We start from the raw sequence: 13,421 nt of genomic DNA, 5'->3' as shown, positions 1-13,421 counted from the left end.
ATGTATTGGCTAAGTAGGTCATACCCAACAGGCTGAGTATTTTTGATGTTTGAATGGGTGAGTAGTGTTGTGCGTCTGTTTTCAGTTTGGTATTAGATGCGTGTTTGAGACGGTTAGACGGGTTTAGAAGAATATCCTGTTGTGACTGATGTGTATATGTGTGGGTCTGGTAAAGGAAGGAGATGTGTTACGTTGTGACCTCCTGTGTGTTGTGGCTTTGGAAAAGGAAGGAGATGTGTTATAGTGACTGTGTGTTAGTCTGCCTTATGTGAGTGTGTGATGTCATACGGAATGCTGATCTGAGGGTTCCATACTGAGGCAGGCAGTTAGAGCTCCCCTGCCTGGGTGATGGGGCCAGTGCTGATTATACTCCATACTCCTGTATTTACTTCCATGTAACTGAAGTGTCTTGAATAAACCTAATATATAACATACGTTAAGCCTGCAAGTCACTTCGCAACAAATTGTTCATGCATTTTATGGCTATCCGCAGGGGCAGGGCAGGCATTTATTTAGTATATATTTTTTTTTAAACCTCCCTTTCTATTACAGTGAATGTTGCCCCCTCTTACCAGTCGCTATATACACACACACACACACACACACACCACAAACACAGTGTCTTCAGCCAATTAGTGATATTTTGAGAACAACTTTTCATTTTATTATTATTTCAAGCGTAAGCATTTGTATGCTACTTTAGATCACACACAATATAAGCACTGAAGGAGAGATCTGAAATCTACTGACAGGGATACTCCCTTTTTCAATGTTCAATCTTCTACATCAGGAATCTGTAATTTGAGGGTCCAGATACTTTGACTACAACATGTATGATCACTCAGCTAGGACAATTATGACTGAGGCTGACAGGAGTTGTAGTCCAAAATATGTGGAGAGCCAAAGGATGCAGAACCCAAGCTTTACACTACCAATGCTGGGTTCATGAAACTCATGCGAATGTTGGTAAGGTTAAAGCGAGAATGCCACTTTACAGCGCACAGGGATCAAGCTACGGTAGCTTCACCAAACTCTTGTCCACATGCTTTATAGCTGCCTTGGGACAGAGTGAAGAGCATCTTAACAGGCTGCTGCTTGGGGGCACTGGAGTGTCAGACAATGGTCTTTACGTCCGTTTATTTTGTGGAAGCAATCAGCCTCCACCTACCAGGTGGCAAACGCATGTGAATCGCCCATGTATTTTACAGCATAAGTTCGATAACCGATGGATTGATTCAGTCAGGCTAATCCATTTGCAAAAGAATCAAAGCATACATTCATCTTAAGCAGTGGAATAGATTTTGGTTATGCCTGCAAGTATATGTTCTACATGGTAGCCAACTACTTTGCTATCTGGGGTGATCTTCCACCAGAACAGCTGACAATTGATCACCACACAAAAGTTTGGACCCCCTAAATAACCAATACTTGTTTACAAGTGTCTGGGCTAACCAAAGAAGTTAAGGGAAGAGTTGTTGGCAGAGGAACAAATTGATGTGATTGATCAACGCTGGCTTAGTATAATCACCACCGATTGACGGTCCCTTGCTTCTTTTTAGCACATTCCTGGTCTCGTCCCTGTACTTTGCCCATTTGCTTTGTTTTGTATTTGGCCAACCTCCTGTTCACAAGCAATAGCACAGCAGTTAATCAGTCTACCTCGGCCAGTGCCTCAAAGCACAGACAATCTGCATTAGGTTCTAAATACCTATTCAAAGCATTGACAGTTTATATTTTTTCTGCAAGGACAGAATACTAGATCTATTCTTAAATTCTGATGAGAAGTCCACCATGTCATTGGTGGGAGGAGGCTGGTTATCATCTGAATCTCATCACAAGCATGTTATCAGCAAGGCCTATCCATGTTTTGCAAATCCCTTATAGGCCGTTTAGTCCTAAATAAATCAAATGACAAATTTAAGACTCCCAAAATTCTAATCTCACTATACCTTCTCAACAAACAGAAGTAAACCATAAAGCAGTGGGTTTCACTTGTAAACCCCTATATAGTGAAAAGTACAGTAATTCAGGTACATAGTGTAGCATCCCTCGAAATGCAAAATGGTGCATGCATTTTTTTTTCTTTTTTAACGAGAGGCCATAACAGTTCAAATAAAAGCATTTTTGAAAAGTCACTAGCCAGAGGTTTGCACACAGGTCCCATCCATGGCTGTTCTGTTTTCCACATTATTATGTTCAAACCTCTACAACACTAATGCCACGTTCATGAAGGGCGTACTATCTTCCTTAACGCTCAACACATCACTATACCCTTAAGGTGCCTACTCAGCAGGACATTGGATAATGTGACACGTGTGGGATGGATTATAGTTCAATGGAAACGCAGTAATCAAACCTTGGAACATATATAGAAGACTGGCCATAGAAAACCACCCATTGGATCCTCAACAATTGAGCCTGCTGAAGTATTGGATCAAAAAAGGAACATTGGGGTTTTTCCGAGTATATCATGGTGCGGCAAAGAATGACCTGAACAGTTGTGAAAAAAAAGAGACCTGTTAAAAAAAGTTTTAAAATGACAACAAAAAAAAAAAAAACACAAATCCTAGGGAACATTTCCTGGACAAGACTGAAAATATGTAAGTGCTACATGCCAAAACACACAATTTAGATTCTCACTTTCCTTGAAACCTAGTGAATGTATGTATGTAATGAATGCATACTGCACTGCTAAACACTAAACCCTACTTCATGTACAGTGGCATAGTATGTGTACCATACAGAAAAAGATATGACACAATTAAAGTACAATTATTGGCACCTTCAACAAGGAGATAGGTGAGCTACTTCTTTAAGACAATAAGGCCCATTTCTCCAAGGAACAATGAGTTCAGCTGACAGGTCTCAGGAGAGAGTCAAGTTATTTGTGGTTCAAGTCAGGGAAAAGTGCAAATGTTAGACAAGGATAGAGGACCACCTAACAACTGTTAGGAATTTACATGGTTTAAAGATTTAGTCCAGAAAAATGATTTGAAGTTAGGTAAGCCATCAAAACGTGCACGCAAGTGACGGCAAACAGGTCACACTTTTAGTCAATACCTATAATGAAGACATCTGCAGAGCCTTAACTCTCAGCAATGATTTATTAATGAAAAATGCCAAACAGCTAAGCTTCAGGTCATCAAATAGCCCAAACAAGTAAAGTGAAGACTGTGTTGTAGCCTATGACAACACCAGGTGTTGCCCAATGGCAGCCCTATTTATTACTAGCCAAACAAACAATGGCATCGGACGATGTTGCTCACCTGGTAAAGTTTAATGGTGCATGTTTATCACTAAGATGATGTATATAGATGTTATGATTAAATACATGGGAAGATAGCTGCAACCTGTTCTACTGTGCATCAGTGTCGTTCACAATGGGTATGCAGGACCATGCAGAAGCGGGATGGAGGTATCCAGGCTAAGCGCTGGACTTCAGGGTCCACATGTCGATATATATATATTATATATACACACACACACACACACACACACACATATATATATATATATACATACACACACACACAGCTAAAAAGCTAAAAGGATAGTTTGGATGTTTAGGGAGCCAACGTGAAAGATCATGCAAGGGACAACACATTCATAGTTTGTGGTGCAAATAAGGTGGTGTGTAGTTAGAAGGTTCAATCAGGTACTGTGCCATGGTAGCTCAAGAGTGATGCCAGTGCCCAGGGGAAAAATACAAGTTGCAAGCTACTACCCAGACATAAAAAGGCACGAGCCACCTCAATGCTATACATACACATTGCACACCTTATTTTACTTGCCAATAGTCAAATATCACTAGACAATTCGCACCCTGTCCGGGACAGTGATTTAGGTAAATTTGCCAGTGGGTTTGGGAATGGTGGGAGTCAGTCGGGTACAGGTTCTTTAGCAGCTGGGTCATTTAGCCATTTTCTTGTTTTGAGGCAGGTTTCTATTAGTGTTATGTTCACATGATTGCATCACGTTAGGCAGGCGTGTATCCTTCCTGACCAGGAAAACAAACATTAATGCCCTCTTTCAGAGCCTCTTGTCGCAGGCCGATTCTGCAGATTACACAAAGGCTCCAACCTCATGCTTCTCTTCGACACATTCATGACACCTTTCCTGGAATCAGCAACACAGTAGTTACATGCTTCAATCCAGACTTCGAAACCATCTAAAAACACAGAAATTACCCAATAACAGTCAACGGACCTCAATGCTGCATGCATCACACAGGTGACCTCCAGGATGACAGCCGATTTAAGCTCACCCCACCCAAAAGGGAAATCAACAGCACTACACCATTTAAATTCCGCATCAATTCACCAAAAGGACCTAGCCCACTTCCTTCACCTACTATAAACAACTGTAAATCCGACTTCACTCTAGAACCACGAATTTAAAATCATCATTTGTGGCCGCTTCTCCCAACTACGCACCTTACAAAGCATCTAATCCTACCCGACATTCACACACAGAACCATGGCAGTCATCTTCTTGGTACTGTCAAGAGTATTACAGCTGCTACCTTGGTCTGCTGGACTATGTATTCAACAGATTGCAAAGACATTAGGCAGCCAAATAACTACTTAGGCTGAAAAGACTAACATCACCCGAGCACCTTGCATACTGTACTGGCTCCAAATCAATAAAAGAGGGTCAGTTTCAAAACCCTGAGCATCGCTCAGTGCTCCTACGTGCAATGGTCTGGAATCCTCCAGGAGGCAATTATTGCAATGCATACCACTACATGCGAAACCCATCCACCCCCGCCCAAGTTCACTACACGCTTTCAGTCCGTGGGCTCTGCCTTGGGAACAACGCTCCAAAAATTATAACAAGAAATCGGGCACTTCATCTCTGGCCTGCACCCATCAAAATAACAGGTTTCACATCTGCCTGAACTAATACCAACTAAAACCCTCCAGCTCCCCACCCCTGTCTTACAAAGCCATGCACAGCAGGGGTAAATGGGCTGGCAAGTGATAAGAAAATAAGAGGCTGCTAAGAAGCACTAGATAAAAATAATTTGCTTTTTAGATAATGTTGTACAGATATGCACAAGCAAAAAAGAATTTGCTAAAGGGACTAATATTTGTCAGGCTAATCGGACGGGATTTATTATAAGTGTTTATAGAGATATGTTAAGTTTCCCAGAAAATGGGTTTTTAGGGGTGGGGTGGCGAAGATTTACAGATATATCTGAAGTATTTTCCTTGTCAAAGGACCCGTCAGGTTTTTTTACGCTTTACACTTCAATTCCACATTAGAGTGTGAACTAGGCAATAGACTACGCCCACTTACGATGTGGATATCCCACTAAATTGTCACTTATGTAAATGTCAAGATGTCATTGTCAATGAAACTCTCAAACACTCGATATTGGACTGTGAGGCACTCAGTATAATTCGTCTGACGCCTTTGTTAAGAACAGGGGAGTTTGTCAGAGTGCCCGAAAGAACTGTTTTGGTGTAGACTGATGAACAAATACCTCTTTATTTGCACTTGTACGTTTTCTGAATGGTATAGAGCTCAATTTATACCATCTATTTTATGATTATGGAATCATTTGATTTTAATTATTTACTCTGCAAATTAAGATCCGCTTTTATTCTGATTTTGCAGGTGTATTTTTTGGAAGGTTTTATGTAAACCAAAACAAATAAAAAAAATAAGGCAAGTGTGGTAATTTGGAGGACAAAAAACGTGTGTAGCTAGTAAACATTGTGCTGCTTTAAGCCAACAAGCATTAGGGTGTGCAGCGTCCTGCTTGGCAATACCTTTGTGTCAGGTGGTCAATTCCCTTCATTAGAAGTTGGTTGGTGGCGCAGCACATGTTTGAATGGGGACAGCCATACAAAAGTGACCATTTGATATTGTACATCGTGTTGCTATTATTGGGCGGCCCAGTGCTATAACACTGGACTCCTGCAGCAGATGCCCACTCCCCTGGCACGGCCTGACCCACTCCTCCCCCATCTGTGTTATGACTGCTTGCAACATCAGAGCAGAAAAATGAGCCACTGAACTAGTTCTCACTGAGTCACACATGGATGGACTTTTTCAGATCCCCATCTGCCGAATACCTGCTTAGGATGGACAGACTAGGGTTTGTTTTACTCAAGAGTGCTATTAATGGTCAATACGGTTACATTAGCAGCACAATATTTCATATAACCTACGGGTCACATTTGAATCCAGAAAGAGGGCTCAGCCTTTTATTAAGTTGCATGGTAGCCTACAATGGTGAAGATTCAACACATACTTGTTTTAGTTATTAGTGTTTGCTATACAAGTCTTCGGCGTTATCATTCATAGTCAGATGATATACCCATTAGATGTCTTCACTCAGCTGTGACCGAGGTGGAAGCATTACGAGGTGGCTGGGGACAAGGGACAGAGTGCCCCATATTCACCCCAGCTCTGCCATTGTGACAGACTACCCCACTGCTTTGTATTTTACAAATACTGTAAAACAATGCTAAAAACATTGAATTTTGAAGCAAACCGCCTCAAAAGTCTTACTCGTGTTACTGCATTCTAAAAACAAGTGTTCCAGCTACCCTTTATCTGACTGTCTGAAAATAACATGTAGAGCAGCGCAACACACTCCTCGTCAGAGACTGTTCATGTGTCAAAGCGGGATTCTAAATGGCAATAGAATATTGCAGTTGTACTACCATATTATATATACATATTTCCGTCAGATGCATGAACTTGCCGTGTTACAAAGCCTTCTTTCAGATGGCTACGCCACCTGAAAGACCGACTTCAAAAGGCGTTTTTTTTTTTAAATCAGATTATATTATTGTCAGTGCATCCAAAAATACCAAGGCCATCAACACCAAGTTCATAAGAATTTTAAACCAAGCAAATGCGGGTTCAGAAAGGGGGGGGTGTCAGAGACTCGCAGGCATACCTTTGGAGACGAACACTATACAGATAAAGTATAAAAATACCTCCGAACAGGTGTGGCGAGAGGTGAGAAGGCAGTGATCCGATGAGCAGCCGGGGTCCTGCTTGGCTAGAGCCAGATCTCCCCCCTTCTTCGGGGGTGCTACTGCCAGAGTCCTGGGAGCTGTTGTATGTCCCACCGACCCCACCACCGCTGCTGCTGCTGTTGGGGATGTTGAATGAAGACTGGGCTCTGGGACCCACCGATGGCCCTCCGCTGAGCCCCCCTGTGCCCACTCCCAAGGACCTGATTCTTGTTCCATGGTGGGCGTGTTGCGGGGCAGAAATGGATTCGGCACCAGCTGCCCCTGACGTCCCCTGGTGGTGGGACACACCTGTTGCATACATTGGCCTTCCAGGCGCATTGTAGGATGCAGATGCCCCAGATATTCGCACGCTACTTGTGGGTCTGTGGGTACCATTGCCCGTTGTGGAGCTGCTGCTGGAGGGGATGTCGGAGCCCGAGTACGCCCTGGTGCGCCCATCTGAGGCAGGATGGCTGCTCTGTTTACCGCCCATGTCACTGTGCCTTACTTCCTGATTTCACACCGCGACCCTGCGGAGTCCTGCGTGCAGAGATCATGCAGTCTGTCTCCCCTCAAAAATCACACCACCGTCGAATCAAAAACTACTTTCTCCCGGGAAAACACGCGTTCCAAGGCACGTTAGCAATGTTCCATTATGCCACAAGGAAGCAGCATATTCAACAGCTGGTCTGTCCACCAAATAAAGGGGAAATGCACTTCCTTCGTGAACGGCATGTTCTCCTCCTTGCTGTACCCATTGCTGATCACCTGTCCAGCCTACAGCATGCCGTTCATTGAAAAAGCGCCATGACCGGCGTGCAGATGAAAGTTCAGCTCCTAGTCACGGGGGAAAGGGGTGGTTTCCTTTGCCATCAACTACGGTACGCGTGCAAAGCAGGAACAGCCAGCCTGCTGTCAAACCCAACGACAGGACACCCTCAGCCAATGGCCACGAAAGAAGCAAGTCTCGTTTTAGAAAATAAGCGATGCCCCCCAAAATGCACCTCCACAAAACACCGCATCGTTTCCTTGAAAAGAGAAATGCCACTAACAAAGACTGGTCAATCGAGCTTGGATTAAAACAAAGAGCTGCAAATATAGAGAGAAAAAAAATAATATCCGTCAATTAACAAAGGAAGAGAGAAGGTTTGGATGGAAGGTGAATGAACACCCGAGCACAATGCGTCTCCTTGGTTCCAGAATTACATCCAATGATAGCCCAGGTGTCCGATTATGGCGTATACATCCAGTGAGAATGGTGTTAAATGCACAATGGCTGCTTCCGGCGGTCTGTGAGGGAAATACAAAACAGACACGGAGCCAAAGGCATGAGGAGTGCGATCTTTTATCTCAGCAGAAAGCGGAAGTACACGCCGTGGGTAGTGTCTAGTTCCCATCCGAGAAACGGACCATGGCAACGCTCCGCCCCCTCTGCGTCACGTGGGAGGCACGTTCCGACGTGTCTGGTAAGTCACAAGCCTCACGTGGCGCACTTCATCGCCTCGTCATCTCGGCGAGAGCGGGAAGGCGAGGCGTCACGCGAGCGGAAAGGGCGGAACAGATTCGTGTCCTCGAGCGAGCAGGTTGGCTCTCGAGACGGATTCCAGGCCGAGAGCTGATACACACGGGCATTCCTCCATTACCAAGCGAATTTGCCTTAAAGCTATTGCACAGTTGGTTGTTATTTTAGTGGAGAGGTGCGATTCGGTCGCCCCAGGGAAGGGGGATCTCGGTGTATGAAAAGAATGGGCCGAGGCAGTTAAGCAGTTAAAGCTTTAGCTTTATTTTCATAGCAGGCCCGCAGGGAGCACACATCAATCTATGGCTCCGCCAACCGTCACTCGCGTCTCGCCTCGCGCCCACAATAGAATCTAAGGCAGACGTGATGCGGGACAGCGAGCGACGGCAAGCGCGAGCCCTGCATTAACCAACATCTCTACATATCTCCCCCCCTTAAAACAAGTAACATAATAACAAAACCATATGTGAAAAACCCCCTAAGTAATATTCCCAATAAAAAAAATCTTAAACAACAAGATCTAAAATATTTAGTTGCAATGCAACTAGAAAACAAATGTATATGAACAATGCTAAAATTCTATTATACTAATACATGGATTAAAGGAAATTCCAAGAATATCAAATACAAGATATAGTTCAACCAAGATATTCTCTCATCCAACTTGGTTTCCTAACCATTCTTCCTTTTGAAGTAACACTCTCACTTCCCTCACACATCGGCTCCAGATCATAACCAACTTTATCTTTCGACTCTTCATACATCCCACTCTGACCCCCGAGTTCTTCATTCATTCTGCACTGGCAATCTACGTCCTCATCCTCAGGTTGATCTATCTCATTAGCTTTTGCTAGTCTTCCCTTTGACCAAACTTCACCTCCTTCTAGAATAACAACACCATTCCTTACAGCAGAAATAATTTTAGGTCCTATAAATTTGCTTTCAGTACATTTTTCCACAACCCTAGGATTTTTAATGTATACCTCTTCACCTACATACCATTCACGCTCCTTTACTTTCTTCCTGTCATCAAAATGTTCTTTGTTCCTTCCTTGACCTTCCCTTATTAACTTCATAATCTCTTCTCTATCAATCACAACCGACCTTGCCAAACCAAGCCAACCTGGACACAACTTAGTCCCTGGTTCTCTCCCTTTGAGCGAAACAAAAGGTGCAACCCCAGTAATAGAGTGTGGAGTGGTTACATAGCTCCACGTCACATGTTTTAACACCTCTCTCCATGGTTGCCCCTTGTTCAAAGCTAATTGAATACCGGCCTTGAGGTACCTATTTACTCTCTCAACTAGTCCATTAGCTCTGGGATGGTATAACGCAGTTCTTGTGTGTGTTATACCATAACTAGATAGAAAACTCTTCATTTTCACTGAAACAAATTGCACACCATTGTCCGTTACCAGTTCAGACGGAACACCTTCTCTCATAAAGATATTTTCCAAAAATGTGATTAACTCATTTGCTGTCACATCTCTCACTGACTCCCACTCTATCCATTTAGAATGGAAATCTACCAATACTAGTAAATACTTATCACTCTCTCCCAAACCTGCAATTGGGCCCATAATATCAACAGCCAGTTTCACCCAAGGCTGACTAGGAACAGTATTAGGGATCATGGGAGTTTCACGAACCACTTTACTCTTATCACAGGATTGACACATTGCACAATGTTTTACTTTCATTTCTGCCATTTTGTCCAAACCTGGCCACCAATAGCTTTGCCTCAACTTCCTCTTCATAGCTCCCTCTCCCGGATGACCTTGGTGAGCCAAATCTATCAATAACTTCCTAATACCTTCTGGTGGTATACAATGTTTTCCCCTCCACAACTTTTCATCCATCCAATACAACTCATCTTTAATGTCCCACCAAATGTGGAAGTTTCTGTCTAGCCTTTTTTTTTCTGGCCATCCTTCCATAGTCCATGTCCTCACCCTTTCCAAGTTTTCATCTTTCTGCCCTTCTCGCAACCATACATCCCGCGTAACCGCCTGCTCAACCTCAGCTACAACTGCCTCATCCAATATCTCCTCTTTCATGCCCTTCTCAATCTCTCTTTCTTCTTTCCCTGGCAACCTAGACAAATAGTCCGCTACGACGTTCTTCTTTCCGGGCAAGAAACTCACCTCAAAATTAAACAATTGCAGTCCCAAACCCCATCTGTTAATCCTGGGCGAGCCCATTGCCCATCTTGCACTCTCAAAAAGCTGAACCATAGGCTTGTGGTCAGACCTCACTACAAACTTTCTACCCCACAAGAAAAATTTAAAATGGTGAACCGCCCAGAACATAGCCAGCGTTTCTCTTTCAATAACTGAATATTTCGTTTCAGCCCCTCTCAGTGGCCGTGAGGCAAATGCAATCACTCTCTCCACATTATCCTTGTTAAACTGTAAAAGGGTTGCCCCCAATCCTACACCACTAGCGTCCACAACCAACACACACTTATCATGGACTACAAACCTACCAATTGACGGTGCATTCACTATTGCCTCTTTAATATCTTTAAATGCCTTTTCACACTCTTTGCACCACAAAAATTTTGTCCCTTTGCCCAGGAGTAACCTCAATGGCGTAGATAAGCTTGCGAAGTTCTCCACGAATTTGTGATAATACTCAGCAAGACCAAGGAACGATCTCACTTGCTCCTTATTCTCGGGTCTAGGCGCATTCTTGATTGACTCTACCAAACTTTTTCTAGGTCTCACACCACCACTGTCTACTACATGTCCCAGGAACTCCACACTCCTCACTTTTATCTTACATTTACTCCTCTTTACTGTCAACCCTGCTTCATCCAGTCTCTCCAATACTCTCGCAAAAATCACATCATGTTCATCCTCCGAGCCAGCATAGACAAGAATGTCATCCTGAAAAACCACTACATTCTGTACACCCTCTAACACAGTTTCCATTACTCTCTGGAAAACAGCAGCTGCCGACGCCAGCCCAAAAGGCATTCTGCAATATTTAAATGTACCCAAGGGAGTCACAAATGCCGTTAAAATTTGACTTTCCTTCAATAATGGTACCTGATGATACGCTTGTGACAAATCTACCACAGAAAACACCGTTGCACCCTCAAGCGTGGACAGTTTTTCCCCAATATTTGGAAGAGGGTGTTTATCAACCAAAATGTTTCTATTTAGGTCCCTTAAGTCCACACATAACCTGATGTCACCATTGGACTTTGCTGCTACCACCACCGGTGAAAGCCACTCAGAGCTCTCCACTCTTTCAATGATACCACCTTGCAGCAGTTTTTGCAATTCTAGCTTCACCTTATCATACAAATTGTGTGGAATAGGTCTAACTTTGTGCACCTTGGGTACTGCACCTTTCTTTAGTACAATACTGTGCTCAAAGTCTTTCAATACCCCCAAATCCTCTGTAAACACCCTAGGATATTTTTTTTCCCAAACATCCTTCACTTCTGCCACTGTCACAGGACACTCTGCATTAGCTTGGATTCTTATACCCAACTTCCTTTGTTCTGCCCACCCTAACAAGGATGAACCTTCATGTGTAACATACACATCTGCATCGCAACTGCGCCCTTTGTATTTAATGGACGCACAAAACTTTCCAAGAACCTTGATCTTGATGTTTCCATAAGCATACGGCTCAATATCATGTTCGCTGAGCTGTTCCACTTTCCCTTGTACACATCCTTCATACGTCTTCCTCGATATGAGGGTCCACGGCGAACAACTGTCAACTTTCATTGTTACTACTCTGCCCTGGACCAAAAAAACATCTGTAGGACCTCTCCCCTCAGGGTATAATTCGGCAATTTCCAAAACGTGCCTTCCCTGAAGTGGTGCACTACGACTCTCCTCTTGTTCCGGAGTGCTCATCTCCACACTGTTGACTTGTCCTGACTCCTTGCAAACCCTTGCAAAATGACCTCTCTTTTTACACTTTAAACAGTTAATATTCTTGGCCGGACAGAAAACACTTGAGGCTATATGCCGATTGCTTCCACATTTAAAACATTTGATTTCCTTGAAAAATGTTGGTTTCCTTGGAGTAGGACTTCTAACTGCAGCAACTTCACTCCCGTACTTGTCCGCCTTCATATTTGACATATATTTGGTCGTTTGTTCCATACTTCGTGCCAACTCTACCGCCGCCTCTAGTGGAAGATCTCTGGATAGCAACCTCTCCTGTATCCTTTCACTATTAGTACAACGTACTAATTGATCCCTTATTAATGAGTCAGCAAGATTACCAAAATCACATGAATGACTGAGAGTTCTCAACGCAGCTATGAAATTCTCAACTGGTTCTTGCGGCTCCTGACCCCTTTTAAAGAACTTATGTCTCTCAAACGTAACATTTTTCCTGGGTTCAAAATGAGTTTCCAGTTTCTTTACTGCCGTGCCATAAGGGTCAGCCTCTCCTTGGCCCTCTTGAGCCGGTTCCGGTAACCCATCGTACACACTGCGCCCTTCCGCGCCCAAATTGTGTAGGAGGATGGCCTCCTTCCTTGCAGATGAAAATTTGTCTCCACCTATTGCGATGAGATAAGTATCAAATAGCCTTTTCCATCTGTCCCATCTTATATTGGCTGTGCCTGCTTCCGGAAGGAAAGGTGGGGGTGCTGCCATACTTGCCGCAGCCATAATGCCCCTGTTCTTTGAATTTAACTTGAATCAGAAACAGCGCCCCAATTTTAAAATGTACTCTTGTCAACAGTGGGCTTTTTACCCAAATGTAAAAATAGTGCTCTCCAGCGTTTAATTCCAGTCATCAGATCCTACAAGAGTATCCTTCCTCCAAATACTCAGATCTGTCACACTCAAACGCTCCTTGGAGCTAAAACACTGCCTTTGCCACAACAGCAAAAGATCACCACTCACTGTGCCCCAATTTGACAGGATTCCATCCAAAAAACGCTTGTTTTTTTT

General features: G+C 43.6%; 1 protein-coding gene across 5 annotated transcripts in view; it reads right to left on the bottom strand.

The window, feature by feature from the left end:
* Window positions 1-8,430, bottom strand: part of ZNRF2 (zinc and ring finger 2) — a 167,138-nt gene extending 158,708 nt beyond the window's left edge. The window contains exon 1 of one of the 5 annotated variants that reach the window (XR_011303404.1): window positions 6,954-8,413. Coding sequence is in view for 3 of the 5 variants with exons in the window: in XM_069648758.1 (XP_069504859.1) it covers window positions 6,954-7,467 (514 nt within the window). In the remaining 2 variants the exon portion in view is untranslated. Of the gene's footprint in view, window positions 1-6,953 lie in introns of all 5 variants that reach the window. The other 4 variants (XR_011303405.1, XM_069648758.1, XM_069648756.1 and 1 more) reach the window with 4 other exon arrangements.
* Window positions 8,431-13,421: the final 4,991 nt, after the last annotated feature.

Source organism: Ambystoma mexicanum, chromosome 2q (genome assembly GCF_040938575.1).
Source record: "Ambystoma mexicanum isolate Mex_15411 chromosome 2q, UKY_AmexF1_1, whole genome shotgun sequence".
NCBI lineage: Eukaryota > Metazoa > Chordata > Amphibia > Caudata > Ambystomatidae > Ambystoma > Ambystoma mexicanum.
Note: the sequence above shows the minus strand (reverse complement) of the source record. Positions and strands in the feature narration are given on the sequence as shown.